This window comes from Peromyscus maniculatus, chromosome 14 (genome assembly GCF_049852395.1).
Source record: "Peromyscus maniculatus bairdii isolate BWxNUB_F1_BW_parent chromosome 14, HU_Pman_BW_mat_3.1, whole genome shotgun sequence".
NCBI classification, from domain to species: Eukaryota; Metazoa; Chordata; class Mammalia; order Rodentia; family Cricetidae; genus Peromyscus; species Peromyscus maniculatus.
The window spans coordinates 48,847,430-48,860,931 of NC_134865.1; the positions used below are offsets into that span (position 1 = coordinate 48,847,430).

General features: G+C 53.5%; 2 protein-coding genes across 13 annotated transcripts in view; one reads left to right on the top strand and one right to left on the bottom strand.

Moving 5' to 3' along the window:
* Plekhg3 (pleckstrin homology and RhoGEF domain containing G3) overlaps positions 1-6,375 on the top strand; it is a 44,345-nt gene extending 37,970 nt beyond the window's left edge. For all 11 annotated transcript variants that reach the window (XM_015991979.3, XM_076550904.1, XM_076550906.1 and 8 more), the window contains 3 exons: positions 103-216; positions 3,019-4,438; positions 5,070-6,375. In XM_015991979.3, the coding sequence (XP_015847465.1) occupies positions 103-216; positions 3,019-4,438; positions 5,070-5,776 (2,241 nt within the window). In that variant the 3' untranslated portion in view covers positions 5,777-6,375. The remainder of the gene's footprint in view (positions 1-102; positions 217-3,018; positions 4,439-5,069) is intronic.
* A 1,654-nt stretch (positions 6,376-8,029) lies between these two features.
* Sptb (spectrin beta, erythrocytic) overlaps positions 8,030-13,502 on the bottom strand; it is a 129,717-nt gene continuing 124,244 nt past the window's right edge. For both annotated transcript variants that reach the window (XM_006973141.4, XM_076550901.1), the window contains exons 34-36: positions 11,502-11,675; positions 11,173-11,215; positions 8,030-11,005 (exon numbers count right to left, since the gene is read on the bottom strand). In XM_006973141.4, coding sequence (XP_006973203.1) covers positions 10,838-11,005; positions 11,173-11,215; positions 11,502-11,675 — 385 coding nt within the window. In that variant the 3' untranslated portion in view covers positions 8,030-10,837. The remainder of the gene's footprint in view (positions 11,006-11,172; positions 11,216-11,501; positions 11,676-13,502) is intronic.

Below are 13,502 nucleotides of genomic sequence, written 5' to 3' on the forward strand. Positions count from 1 at the left end.
ACTTCCTGTACCTCTGGGCCGGTGTGGGAGGCACGGTCCCTGTTGGAATGGAATGCAGAAGGGACCAGTTCTCCATTGTCAGCTGACGTCTGCTTGCTACAGGGAAAGAGACACAGGGAGTCTGAAGACTCGAAAAGCTGCCGAAGGCCCAGCAACCGGTCTCCAACCAGTGCGGAGAAACGCATGAGCTTCGAGTCTGTTTCTTCCCTGCCAGAGGTGAGCAGCCAGCCGATGAGAGGGAGCTCGGCTCTTCAGGGGACCTGGAGTCTAGATCTCCAGGTCTACATGGAGGTGTTTTGAGCACAGGGACTCTCCACTTCCTGGCCCCTTGCCCCTTCTTCCAGAGGCCTGGGCAGCCTAGGGGTGTGTGGTTTGGCAAACAGCCAGCCTGTTTCTCTGAATTAAACAAAGGTGACCTTCACTGGGTCCCCTCAGACAGGCTGCCTGTATAGGACATAAGCCATGCCCTGAACAGTACGCTAGGTGCCTAAATCATGCCTGTGGCCACCAGGGCAAAGGGGTAGACATGCATATCCATTGGGTGCCTCTTGCTTTTTCCTTTTGTCCCCCACAACTGCTCCAGATGGAAAAGAATCTTGGAGAGGTTGATGGACAAGCTGCCCTTCAGGCATGGGGCAGGGGCCGTGGACCTAACTCCTTTGCATTCTCAAAGTTAAAAGGATAAGGTCATGAGATAGACCCCAGGTTGAGCCTCAGCTAGGATGGAGCTGAGAACCTAGATGACCCTAGATAGGAAAGTAGCTGTCTACTTAAGCTGCTCTGACACTGTGTCTTAGACCGAGCGCTTATAAACAACGGAAGTGTGTCATTCAGAGTAGTGAGGCTGCCAAGTCCAAGATCAAGGCATCATCAGCCGGTTCACTATCTGATGAGAATTCCCTCTCTGCTTCAGTCACATCCATGCTGTGTCCTCACAGCAAGGAAGCTTCCTTTAGCCTCTTTCATGAGGTATGAGTGCGGAGCCTTAGGATGTTGCCCCTTCCTAAAGACCCTGCTTGTTCATGCTCTCACAGTGGGCAGCGAGTTCCAACAGGCGTTTTCTGGGATACCACTGAAGATTCAGACCATGGCGATTGTACTGTCTAGGAATGATAGAATCTGGGGGGCCCGATGTGTAACTTAAATCGTCCAGAATCTGGTCACGTGTGTTTCCATTATGCTGCTAGCCCACTACATTTTCTAGTATCCATGTTAAGAAATAAAAAGAAGCCAGGAGGTGGTGGTGGTGCACACCTTTAATCCTAGCACTCAAGGAGGCAGAGGCAGGTGGATCTCTGTGAGTTTGAGGCCAGCCTGGCCTACAGAGTGAGTTCCAGGACAGCCAGAGCTGTTACACAGAGAAACCCTGTCTCAAAAAGCCACCCAACCACCATTAACAAAAAAAAAAAAAAGAAAGAAAGAAAGAAAGAAACATGGTACATGCCTCTAATCTCAGTACCCAGGAAGCAGAGGCAATAGGATTTGACGTTTTAAGGCCAGCCTCAGATACATAGCAAGTGTGAGGCCGTAGTAGGCTTATTTTGTATGTAGCCTAACAAATAATTTTATTATTTATATTATAATAATTTCTAACTATTTATGTTTGTAATAATTTTCGCCAGAGTCACATTACTGACACATTCTATGCTTTATGCAAAGCCTTCAGAATCTAGATGGCTCTTACCCTCCCAACAGGTGCTGATTTGGTTGGGCCTCATCTCAGATGTTCAGCTAGAATGGCTGATGGCCACTGTGGTGGGCAGGGCAGGTCTAGATCATGGGTGCAGCTCTGCAGATTATGGAGTCGGGTCTGGTACTTCTGAATTTTGTGTCTGCACTGATCCTCTCCCAGAGGACTGCTCTGGGAAGCTGCCCGGGCCAGCAGCTTACGGTTCCAATGACCAGGTGGTCAGGAGGGAGTTCTCCTGTTTGCTTTCTCCTTGCCCATCTGTTGGGCATATGCAGAGAGACTGGGTTCACAGGTGTCAAGGCAGGTTGGCTGACAGAAGCCAAATGCTTTGCCCTCGCCTCTATCTATCTATCTATCTATCTATCTATCTATCTATCTGTCTATCTGTCTATCTGTCTATCTGTCTATCTGTCTATCTGTCTATCTGTCTATGTCTATCTGTCTATCTATCTATCTATCTATCTATCTATCTATCTATCTATCTATCTATCTATGGTTTTATTGAGATAGGGTTTCTCTGTGTACTTTTGGTGCCTGTCCTGGATCTCACCCTGTAGACCAGGCTGGCCTCGAACTCACAGAGATCCGCTTGGCTCTGCCTTCCCAGTGCTGGGATTAAAGGCGTGCGCCACCACCGCCCAGCCACCTTTATTTTTAACTCAGAGAAAAAGTGGGGGTGGGGGTGGGGGGACGACACGAGCCAGGAAGGAAGAGTTAGAAAGTTTTACAAGTATAAGTGCTGTTGAAGTGCCGGTGTGGTTATATGGAGCTCAGTGAACATATCTTGGGAGTTGGGTGGGTCTCTCTTTCCACTATGGGATTTAGGGATTAAGCTCACCTCCAACAATGATATAGCACATGGTTGAATTGCCCTCTGGCCCCTGGCCCCATGGACTCTTTGGTTCCTTGGGGAAGTTGGGATATCCATTCATAATTGCTCATTCCTGGGTTTGAATCCCAGAATCCCAAGCTGCCTTGACAACCAGGCAGTGGAATCTCCAAGATGCTTCTCGGCTCTGTGGGGCCCCTGGGAATCTGGATTAGTGTTGTGTGTCTCCACCTTGTGCCTGTAGCTCCCATGCAGGCTGCCACTGAGAGATGCTGCCTCCCTTCTTCATTTCTAGGGTTTTTCGTGGCCCTATCATCCAGCTGCAGGATAACTAAAGAAATACGTGGACCTGTTGTCCCGCCTTTGAGTCCTGCTCATTCTGATTATCTTAAGATGCAGAACCGCTATCTGGCCTGAGAGCAGGCTGTGCCATCTTGTCCCCCAAGCCTCACGAAGGCTCACCACCTCCGCCCCTAATATATTCTCTGTTGCATCCCAGGTTGAGACAGATCCTGAGCCTGAGGCCGAGCAGGAGGCCTTTACTGCCTTGGAAGGTCCCAGCACTGAGATGCCTTCAGACCCGGAATCTCCAGAAGTTCTGGAAACACAGCTTCATGGCCCCAAGGGGCTGCTGGGGGTAGAGGACCCGGTTGACGCGGTCAACTTTGTGGAGGCTGAGGGCACTGAGGACCTTAAGGCCCTGAGTAGTGAGGAGGAGGAGGAAGAGGAGGGAGCCACCCAGGAGCCCGAGAGCCTCCTGCCGCCCTCAGTCCTAGACCAGGCCAGTGTCATTGCCGAGCGCTTCGCCAGTAGCTTCTCTCGGCGGAGCAGCCTGGCGATGGAGGACGGCAAGTCCAGTGGCCTTGGGACACCGCGGCTCATCAGCCGGAGCAGCAGTGTGCTCAGCCTGGAGGGCAGTGAGAAGGGCTTAGCCCGCTGGGGCAGCACCGGGGACTCCCTCGGCAACCCACCCACCTCTGAGGTGGCCGCCAGTGTAGACGTGGTCACGGACAATGGCCCTTCGGTCAATGGGACAGAATCTTCCAATGTAGTGGGCTCAGGCTGCCCTACAGAACCGGACAGATCTTCCTGCAAGAAAAAGGAATCGGCGCTGTCCACCCGAGACCGGCAGTTGCTGGACAAAATTAAGAACTACTATGAAAACGCAGAGCACCACGATGCGGGCTTCAGCATCCGTCGGCGGGAGAGCCTCTCCTACATCCCTAAAGGATTGGTGCGGAGCTCCGTGTCCAGGTTCAACAGCCTTCCCAAGCCAGATTCAGAGCCAGCAGCTCCGGCTGGGTACAAGAGGCCAGGGAGTTCTCGGCCAGCCTCATGGGCTTTGTTCGACCTCCCAGGACCCAGCCAGTCAGGCACAGGGGACCCAGCTCCTGTCACAGATGCCGAGTTCCGCCCATCTTCAGAAATTGTGAAGATCTGGGAGAGGATGGAGTCTTCGGAGAGGAGTCCACGAACAGGGCCTGGCCAGAGCCAGACCAATGGCTTTGAGCTGCAAGAGCCGCTGTTCATCTTGGAGGAGCATGAGCTGGGGGCCATCACGGAGGAGTCTGCCGTGGCCTCTCCGGAAAGCGCCTCCCCCACGGAGCAGCCCAACCCCGCCCACCTGGCCCGGGAGCTGAAGCAGCTGGTGAAAGAGCTGAGCAGCGGTGTCCAGGGGGAGCTGGTGACCCCCCTGCACCCCCGGATTGTGCAGCTCTCCCATGTGATGGACAGCCATATGAGCGAGCGTGTCAAGAACAAGGTCTACCAGCTGGCCCGCCAGTACAGCCTCCGAATTAAGAACATCAAGGCGGCTAGGCCACCTCTGCCGTGGGACAAAGCAACTCCTGACAGGGGTGAGCAGGTCCCCGCCATCTCTGGCCTGCCGGAGGAAGCCGGAGAGTTGTCAGGGGGCAAAGGTATGATGGGGTAGAAGGCTTAGGGGTAAAAAACCAATGAGAATCCAGTGCTTTGGGGGGAAAATAACCTCTAAAGAGACCGTGCCATGAGAGGACTGGACCCCGGGCACTACGTGGTATATATACAGTGAGCCTTGGCAACTGGTTTTGCACTCTTGAGACCCGTCCTGTACTCATGATGGAAGCCTCAGGCTTCCGCCTCCACCTCCCCAGCTCTTGCAGTTGAGCAGAGAGAGCTTAGAGAAATGGCCAGGGGCTCATTTCTTTCTTACCAAGGTGAGAGCAGAGGGTAAATGGGATTTTTTTTTTTTTGAGACAGGGTTTCTCTGTGTAGCTTTGCACCTTTTCCTGGAACTCACTTGGTAGCCCAGGCTGGCCCAGAACTCACAGAGATCCACCTGGCTCTGCCTCCCGAGTGCTGGGATTAAAGGCGTGCGTGCGTGCGTGCGTGCGTGCGTGCGTGCGTGCGTGCGTGCGTGCGTGCGTGCGTGCCACCACCGCCCGGCCCAAAATGGGATTTCTGTCTCCACACTCCAGCAGCCCCGACATGCAGCTGAAGCTAGTTCCCATCGCTCCCTTCCGGGTTCCATCTTCCTTCACCGTGGTTCACGCTTTCTCTCTCTCTTCCCAGCCAGGAGGAGGCCTGTGCTGTCCCTCCTCAGCTATGAACAGCTGATGGCTCAGGAGCATGGCACCTCCAGGTCGCCCTCTGCTGCGGAGACCTCCCCACGCCGATTCTCCCTCAGCCCCTCTACACTCAGCCCAAGAACTGCCTCCCCCGGGTCCCGGCCCTCCACTCGGAGCCCCCTGAGCCCCTACGACACTGAGACCTTCAACTGGCCCGATGTCCGAGAACTCTGCTCCAAGTATACGTCCCACGACAAGGCTGCCCAAACTGAGAGCAGCTGGCCACGTGGCCTACTGGTCAACCGGAGCCACTCCTTGCCTGAGAACATAGTGGAGCCTCCTGTGTCTGGCAAGGTGGGCCGCTCCTGCAGCCTGAACACTAAGAGGTGCCAGGGAGGTGGGGAGGCCTCCCAGCCTCCACCTCCTGCGTCTCCTCCGCAAAGCAGGCTGAATGGAGATGACTCCCTGTATATCACCGCAGACCTTACCCTGGAGAACAACCACCGAGTGATTGTCATGGAGAAGGGGCCCCATCCTGGCTCCACTGTGGGGCTGGAGGAGGGCAGCAGGAAGGGACAGAGCCAAGGTTCTGAGGAGTCTGCAGAGCACCAACCCAAGGAAGAGGGTCCCAAGGACCCAGCAGACACAAACAAGCAGGGGAGAGTGAGAAACCTGAGGGAGAAATTCCAAGCCTTGAACTCTGTGGGCTGACGGACTCCTGAAGGAGAGAACAGCCACGTTGGGGACTGGCGTGCTTCCAAACCGGGCCTGGCTCACTACGGCTGTTCCTCCATTCTTCTGGAAGAGTGCTTTGGGGAACATGTGTGAACTCACCTGCTGCCTGTGCTGGCACGTCCTCACCTCCCCAGGGAGGTCCTACGATCACTGTCCTTAGGCCCAGATGAGCCACGTGACTTGTAAATACTTCTCTGATAAGAAGCCAAATATTTTATTTAAGCTGACTCTGCCCAGACAGAGCAAGCACCGTCCTGGCTTCCTTTACTGGCTGGCCACTGCCTGGCTGAGGACCCAAGGGGAGACCTAGGAAGCAGCCTGGGCAGGCTTTGCTCTTTAACTGCCTTGTCTTAGGACCTAGGCAGGAATGAGGCCAATAATTTATTGCTTTCAATCCTGTGGTGTGTGTGTGTGTGTGTGTGTGTGTGTGTGTGTGTGTGTGTGTCGTAACGAATGGAATGGACTTAGTTCAGGTACTCTTGAAGGTTGTCTTGCTGGCCCCATGGCTGTTGCTGATGTACACACATTTCATTATTCGCCAATGGTGCAATAACCACTGCTGACCATCCAGCCAACCTGCGTGTGGCCTCCTTACTGGGGACCACGGTGGGGAGGGTTATTCATGGGTCAGGGGACGTGCGATGCTCACTCGGTGTCTAGGCGCAGGAAAAGAGCAGGAGACACCAGGGTGCTCACAGGTCCGGTCGGGTACAGAGCGGGAGGTGGGAACTCTGTTCTCGGCCGAGTCTGCTTCTGTGCACTGCTCTGCCCACGCACAGCCTCGCGTCCACTCTGGGGTGGGAATCCCACCTGTGAGCCTGAGCTCTTCTCCCAAAGACAAAGTTGTACGAAAGTGCTGGAGCTGCCGAAGGCGAGCGGAACACCTCAGATAAGCAGGAGTTTCTAGTGTCCAATGTCTTTTACTCATCTCCCCCTCCCCAGCTCCCAGGAGCAGGGAATCCTAAGGCCGAGGCTTAGAAATGTCCTAGAGTGGTTTGCAATGCTGTGGGAGTGCAGGTGCATCTTGTTAGGGTGGACCCTGCTCACAGCATCCACAGAAGTGTCTGGTTGCAGAGGGCCGGGAATGCGCCATGTCTGGGTGGGCTCTTTTCTCCACGGAAGACCAGCCTTACTTTGTGTGGCTTATTTTGTCCGGGGCCAGAAAGGAAGGGACTGTAGGGCCCTGGTGATTGATACAGAGAGGTCAGTCTCTCGAGTATGTGTCTGCAGAATTAAGACCTGGGGATCCTCCAACCTAGGAGGATGGAGTGAATCTGAACATTGGTCCGTGAGGTTCCCCTCTGTCAGGCGGTCTCCTGAGCATGAGCAGAGCGGCGACCGCATTAACCCATGCCCTGTCAGCTGCTCTGAGTCTCCTGTGACTACTTGCAGAGTCATTGAGAAGACAGCTACTGATTCTGAGCGGGCCAGTCCCAGGATATGACACCTGGTAGCAGCCGTAAAAGCACTAGAAAGGTGACTCAAAGGGCTTGTCCCCACCTTGCTGTCAGCTAGCTGGGTCACCCAGCTCTGTACTTTCCTCATCTACAGATTGAAGGCTGGATGAGTCACTGTTTCTCAACCTCCATGCTGCCATTCAGGCCTGGAGCCTGGGCACTTGTAGCTCATGTCTTCCGGATGAGCCTCCCACTCCACATCTAAGGTGTGCCTGGGAACCTTGGACGGGGACAGTTGCTTTCACTGGCACCTGGTAGAATTATCTGGGAGCCTCTGAAACCCAGCGGTCCCGAGTCCCACCCGGGCCAAACAACCCTGAAAGAAAATGGATCCCAGGATGGATATCAGACTCCTGCACCCTGTCGTTAGCAGCATGAACAGTGGTTGCTTAGAAACAACTTTGCCCAAGACTTGATTGAATTCATGAATGAGCAAGCTTCCTCAGGGTCTCAGAATGGGTCGAGGGCCTGAATACCAACAGTCATCCCATAATACTCAGGAACAAACTGAAGTCCAGCTGTCCCTCAGTTTCCATGGTGCCTGCCCTCTGAAGGCCAGTTCAAAGGAACATGAGGCTAGTCAAATAAGAAACAGAAACCAGCTGGGCTGGGCGGTGGTGGTGCACGCCATTAATCCCAGCACTCGGGAGGCAGAGGCAGGCCTGGTCTACAGAGCGAGATCCAGGAAAGGTGCAAAGCTACACAGAGAAACCCTGTCTCGAAAAACCAAAAAAAGAAAAAAGAAAAAGAAAGAAAGAAACAGAAACCTACACAGAGTATTACTGATTTATTAGAAAAACTAGTAAATGGGATTCTTCTGGGGAAGCACATTTGAGCGGGTGGAGGACGAGGCCCAGCCAGCCCCAGGACCAGCCCCAGATGGCGTGACCTGTGCCCAACAGGGTTGCACTCCTCTACAGTCTCCTCCTGTATCCTCCCTGAGCTTGTGGACCAAGCCCTGTGGCCTGCTGGCCCCTTCCTCCTCTTGCTGAGGGAGGAAGGAGATCCAGGACCAGCCTAGGGGACCTGTTGCCCTCCAATAGGAGAGGTTGGGGCGGGGCTACACAGACTTCTGTTAGTACCAGTGGAGGTGGGGTGGGAGGGTCCCAGGACCCTCTCTTCCTCCTCAGCCTGTCTGCTGAGACCCAGGACGAGGGGAGAGGGAAGGAGAACTGCCTGACCGTGCCCAGAGAGCTTCCTCCATCTACCCTGGGGAGGAAGCTTGTTATGCTGGTGTGGGCGGGAGCCGTGTTAACCCGGTTCGGGAGTACTGTCAAGGAAGACCGCAAAGTAGAAAATACCAGCGGGAAAATCAGCCTCGCCAGGGCACCAGGAGCGGCTCGCCCTGGAGTGCAGAGTTCCCCCAAAGTTGGCCACCTGCAGAGTCGGTCCAGTAGGTTCCGTGCTCGGGGGCCTGGGTGATGTGGGTGAGAAGTGTGGGAGGGCTGTTTGGGATGCTAGGGTCCCGTGCAGCTTACTGGCCTTTGTGATCCTTTGGGGGTGAAATTCTAGCTCTTCCATTGGAGCCTTCTCTTTCTTGGCTTTGTGGAATTACTGGAATTTCTCACCTCAGGTGCTACATGGGTACATGTAGAGGGGAAATGTAGACCCTCGTCCCTTGGTCCCCAGCCCCCCAAAGACTAGACCAGGGAAACTGCCTGAGGGAGCTGCTTGCCACCTAATGCTTCAGCAAGGAGCCCACTTCGTGGCCCAGACATAGGCATGCCTTCCCGTGCACCATGGCTTTTTTTTTTTTTATATCGTCAGGGGTGCCCATGCCTCCCTGCCCACTGCTTTGGTTTCTCCAGCTGTAAGAAGAGGCTGGTGAATGGTGCTAACTATGTTCCCCGTAGAAGAGGGCTATAGGATCTCCGATAAACTGAGGCCAAGTCAAGACGCTGCGGAGATGAGGAGATCAGGCCCCGATGGCCAAGGTCTTCCTTCAGTGGTGGTTGTCTACTGGAGTTTGCATTCATACTCACATGTTGGGGGGGAGGGTCACAAGGTGCAACTGATCTCTGAGTTATACCCTGCCCGGTCAACAATGAGGGGTTCTGGGGAGGCCCAGTAACTGGCTGCTTACCGTTGAGCCTTACCCACAGGGAAGGCAGTAGAAACTGGCTGGGAGCCCTGGGGACACGGATGGTCTCCCAGATGAAGAGGCCTGTGGCCTCAACCCTACCTGACTTCAGCTTCCACATTGGACGGGAGCTGTGTTGCTTCTGGTTGCGTAGCAGAGAAAGTCTTCAGGACCCGTGGTCCTGTTCTTCTACAGGCATGGGAAAGCGCCCCCTAGGGATAGGCTGCAGAGCCCCTTTTGATGCTTGGAGGGGTAGTAGATGTTTGGTGATCTCTATACCATGTGACCCCCCCCCTCCCAGAATCTACCGACTAGGCTTGCAGAAGCCAATCAAAAGGGGTCACAACCTTTATGACTATGTCCCCGACATCCATCCCTGTGTTCCAGGGGTAGTTGTATCACATGCCTGCATTTGTCACCCCTAGGTAGTAAACGGAGCTCTATGTCCAGCCACTGGCCTGGTACCAGCTGCAGGGGGTAGGATGGGGGGGCAGTGGGCATTTAGCTTTGAGATACTTTACTGCAGGAGCTGGACATTCGGCTTGGATCTGGCACCAGCCCTGGCCGCATATTGTTGGTTTGGTTGCAACTGGGAGTAGGAAAGAGAGCCGCAGTACAGAGGCAGAGCCTTGAGCAGGGCCGGGACCTGTTTGTCCCTCCTGCGGCAGAGGCCTGAGCCCTAATGTGCTCTAGCCAGGGTTTCCAAGGGAGCGGTGTGAGGACTTCTGGTCCTAATACTCCCCTGATGCTAGGAGCAGCAGAGGGTGCCGTAGGGAGGAAGAGCAGGAGGCTCATTCACTCAGGACTCACCAAGACTCCTCGGGGTATGAGAAGGAGAAAAGAAGGGACATACTAGCCCTGAGGAGAGAGTCCCATTTCTGAGGGAGCCCAGCGGGGAGGAGGCTGGCAGTACTCAAAGCTTGACATCCCTTATTGTCCCCTTGGTACCCCACCAGCCCCTTGCCCGGAGCTGGGACTCGGAAGGCCCTTCCTCGTGCCCCTGAGGGGCAGGACAGCCATTGCCAATATCCCCTTTCCTTTCCCTGGCTGACTGTAGTCAGTGACCCCCCAAGGGGGAGTTGCTATGGTCGTGGGCAGTGCTGGAGGAACCCCATCAGGCTTCCCAGCTTGTTTGGGGGGGGGGGCAGGAAGAGGAGCGTATATGCCTTACAGAACCCAGAACCGTTTCTAGCCCCAAAGGAGCTGGACCTCCTGTCCCTGGAGCCCAGCCAGCTGCATGGGGTGGGGGAGGTGGAGGGCTGTTGGCAGGCATCGGGAAGGCCAGGGAGGCCAGGCAGGCAAACGCAGCTATTGCAGTGCAGTGTGGGCCCTGGGGCTGGCCCGGCAGCTCGAGCAGGCAGGCTGCAGGCAGTGGGTGGCAGGCAGGAGGAACACTGGCCGCTGCAGAGGTCCAGGCCATGGGCTCCTGGTCCGTGCATGTCCCCGATGCGCACTGCCGTGCTGCCTGGCTGGCCCCGCCCACAGGGGGGCCTCCAGCCGCTACTTCTTTTTGGGGAAGAAGCTAAACCTCTTCTCCTTGTCCTTTTTGCCGAGGCTGGCATCCGGGGCAGCGAGGGAAGGTAGAGGCAGGCTCTGTGCCTTGACACGGATGCTCTGGGACTCGTTGATGGCAGTGCTCATGCCCTGTAGCCACGACAACATCTCCTCCTGTGGGGTGGAGACGTCAGAGAGTCTAGAGGCACACAGCCCTTCTAGGGCCTCGAAGGGAGGGGTGTGCTTCCGGCGGCTCCGTTCTGAGGGAGCGCTGAGATCAAGTGCCAGGTTTCCACCCACCGCACTGTTAGCCTCTTCTGAGTTAGGCCACCTGTACTTACCTCATCCTTGCCATGGAAGAGCCACTCACTGCCATTGCTTAACCTAGGAAGACAAAGGGTTTCTCGTTGTGGCACTATCTCTGGAAGTCTTTGCCTGGGCCAAGAGCTAGCCACTATCCTATAGCCCCTCTAGGGCAGCAGGCCATCCAAGAAAGCTAAAAGTCTATGAGACCACGACTCTTTTAACTTAAAAACACCCAAGGAACAGCACCAGCTTGGGGCTGGACTAGAGTGAGTCTCTACTTGGCCATGCATGCCCAATCAAGCCATCAGCGTGAAGGTTCAAAAGGCATACAGCTCAGGCAGACGTGCTGGGCGGCAAAGCTCACCTCAGCTTAAATACGTGCTTCTTCTTCTTATAGTTGGCAGCGATCTCACAGATGGCATGCCTCAGGGCCAGGGGCTCCTCTCCATGGTAGGGCACCCCGAGGGCCAGGTTTTTAGCATCCTTGTAGAAGGTCAGCTGACTGTTCCTGAGCACACAGTACAGGTTGTTCCAGGACCTGCAACAATGTGGATAGGCATGTCACCTGTATAGTCTTGAAGCTTGTTGGTACTGTACCGTTTTTTTTTTTTTTTTTTTGGGGGGGGAGGGAGGGCTGGATAAATCGTAACCGATTCTGTTGTTTTAAAAAAGAGAGGGGATTAAAAACCATCTGCATGTAATATCACTACCAGATCTGTTCACAGAGATAACTAAAATTAGATTATATTGTATATTGTTCTCTCTGTCTCTGCCTCTGTCTCTCTCTGCTGGGAATTGAGCCCTGAACATCTATCACTGAGCTACATGCCCAGCCTTCCATATTCAATTTTATATTCGGCTTTTAAGCATAACACTATGCCATGGGTATTTCTTCATAATCTCAATAATATTTAAAAATAATTTTGTGTAGCTGTATGGTATCCTATTATTGGTGGATCTTATAATAGTGCGAAAGTTATCTATAATTTAATAGTAATGTGATGAATTAAGCCTAAGAAACTACATTTATTGAGAATGTTCCTTTATCACAATGGGCAATTGCTTTCCTATTTTGTGGTACTGGGGTTGAACCCAGGACCACAGGCAAGTGCTAGGCAAGTGCTCTACTACTGAGCTAGAGGGCCACCCTGAGCCCCGGACATTCCTATGCGCAATTTGTTTCTAATAATTCTAGTGTTTTTTTAAAAAAAGATTTTATTTATTTATTTATTTATTTATTTATTTATTTATTTATTTATTTATTTATTTATTTATTTGAGGCAGGATCTTACTCTGTAGTCCTGGCTGGCCTGGAACTCACTATGTAGACCAGGCTTGCTTTGAACCCACAATGATACACTGCCTTTGCCTTAATGTATGTGTTTGCATGTCTGGTTGTGGTATGTGTTCACGAGTGCAGGTGCCCTTGGAGGCCAGAAGAGGGCGTCAGATCCCCTGGAGCAGAGTTATAGGTGGTTGTGAGCCGCTGATGCAGGCACTGGGAAAAATCTTGAGTTCTTAACTGCTGGCCATCTCTCCAAGGTCCCTCCCCACTTTTTGTTTTTGATGCTGGAGTTAGAACTCAGGGTCTTGAAAACGCTAGACAAATGCTCTACTTAAGAGTTCCGTCCCTAGCCACTGTTTATCTAGTTACTAAGTTTTACAGTGTTTTGCTGGGGACCAAACCCAGGGTCTTCCACATGCGAGGTGAATGCTGGGATTCTGATGGTTTCTCGAGGCAGAATTTCAAACTATTTCTTTACTCTTTGCACAGTTGATTTGCACGCCAGTGAGCAGAATTAAAGAAGGCTCTTTGTTTTGATTTTACACACATGTGGTATGCTCAGTCTACTGCTGCCCTAGCCCCTTTTCTGTTGTTTGTACTTGTTTTGTTTTTGAGCCAGGGTCTCAAGTATGTAGCCCAGACTGGTTTTGAAGCTGATATTATAGACACGCCCGATTCTGTCCTATCATTAAGAAAAAAAGAGAAAAGAACAAAAAACCCCTCAAACACCAGATTTCTGCACGTCTAGGCTCGTCTCTATGCCTGTGTCGGGAGAACAGGGAGTTCCTGAACTCACGGTGGGCTTGCCCGAGCTCATGTACTGACAAAGGGGGGCATGTTGCTGCATTTTTATGGTAAGGAGCACTGAGAAGCTCTCGGCTTCTCCTGTGTCTGTCCCTCCTCCCTCTGTCCATCTGTCTGTCTTTTGAAGGCAGGCGGGGAGCTTGGAGGGCACAGAGGGAAGCCGTACTGGCCAAAGAGAACCTGACTGAGACAGTGCTTGCAGAGCCCTGTTGACAAAGCCCTGGTCTCTGACCGCTCGGGGTCCTTCCGCCTGCTGTAAGGCTAAGTGACAGTCCT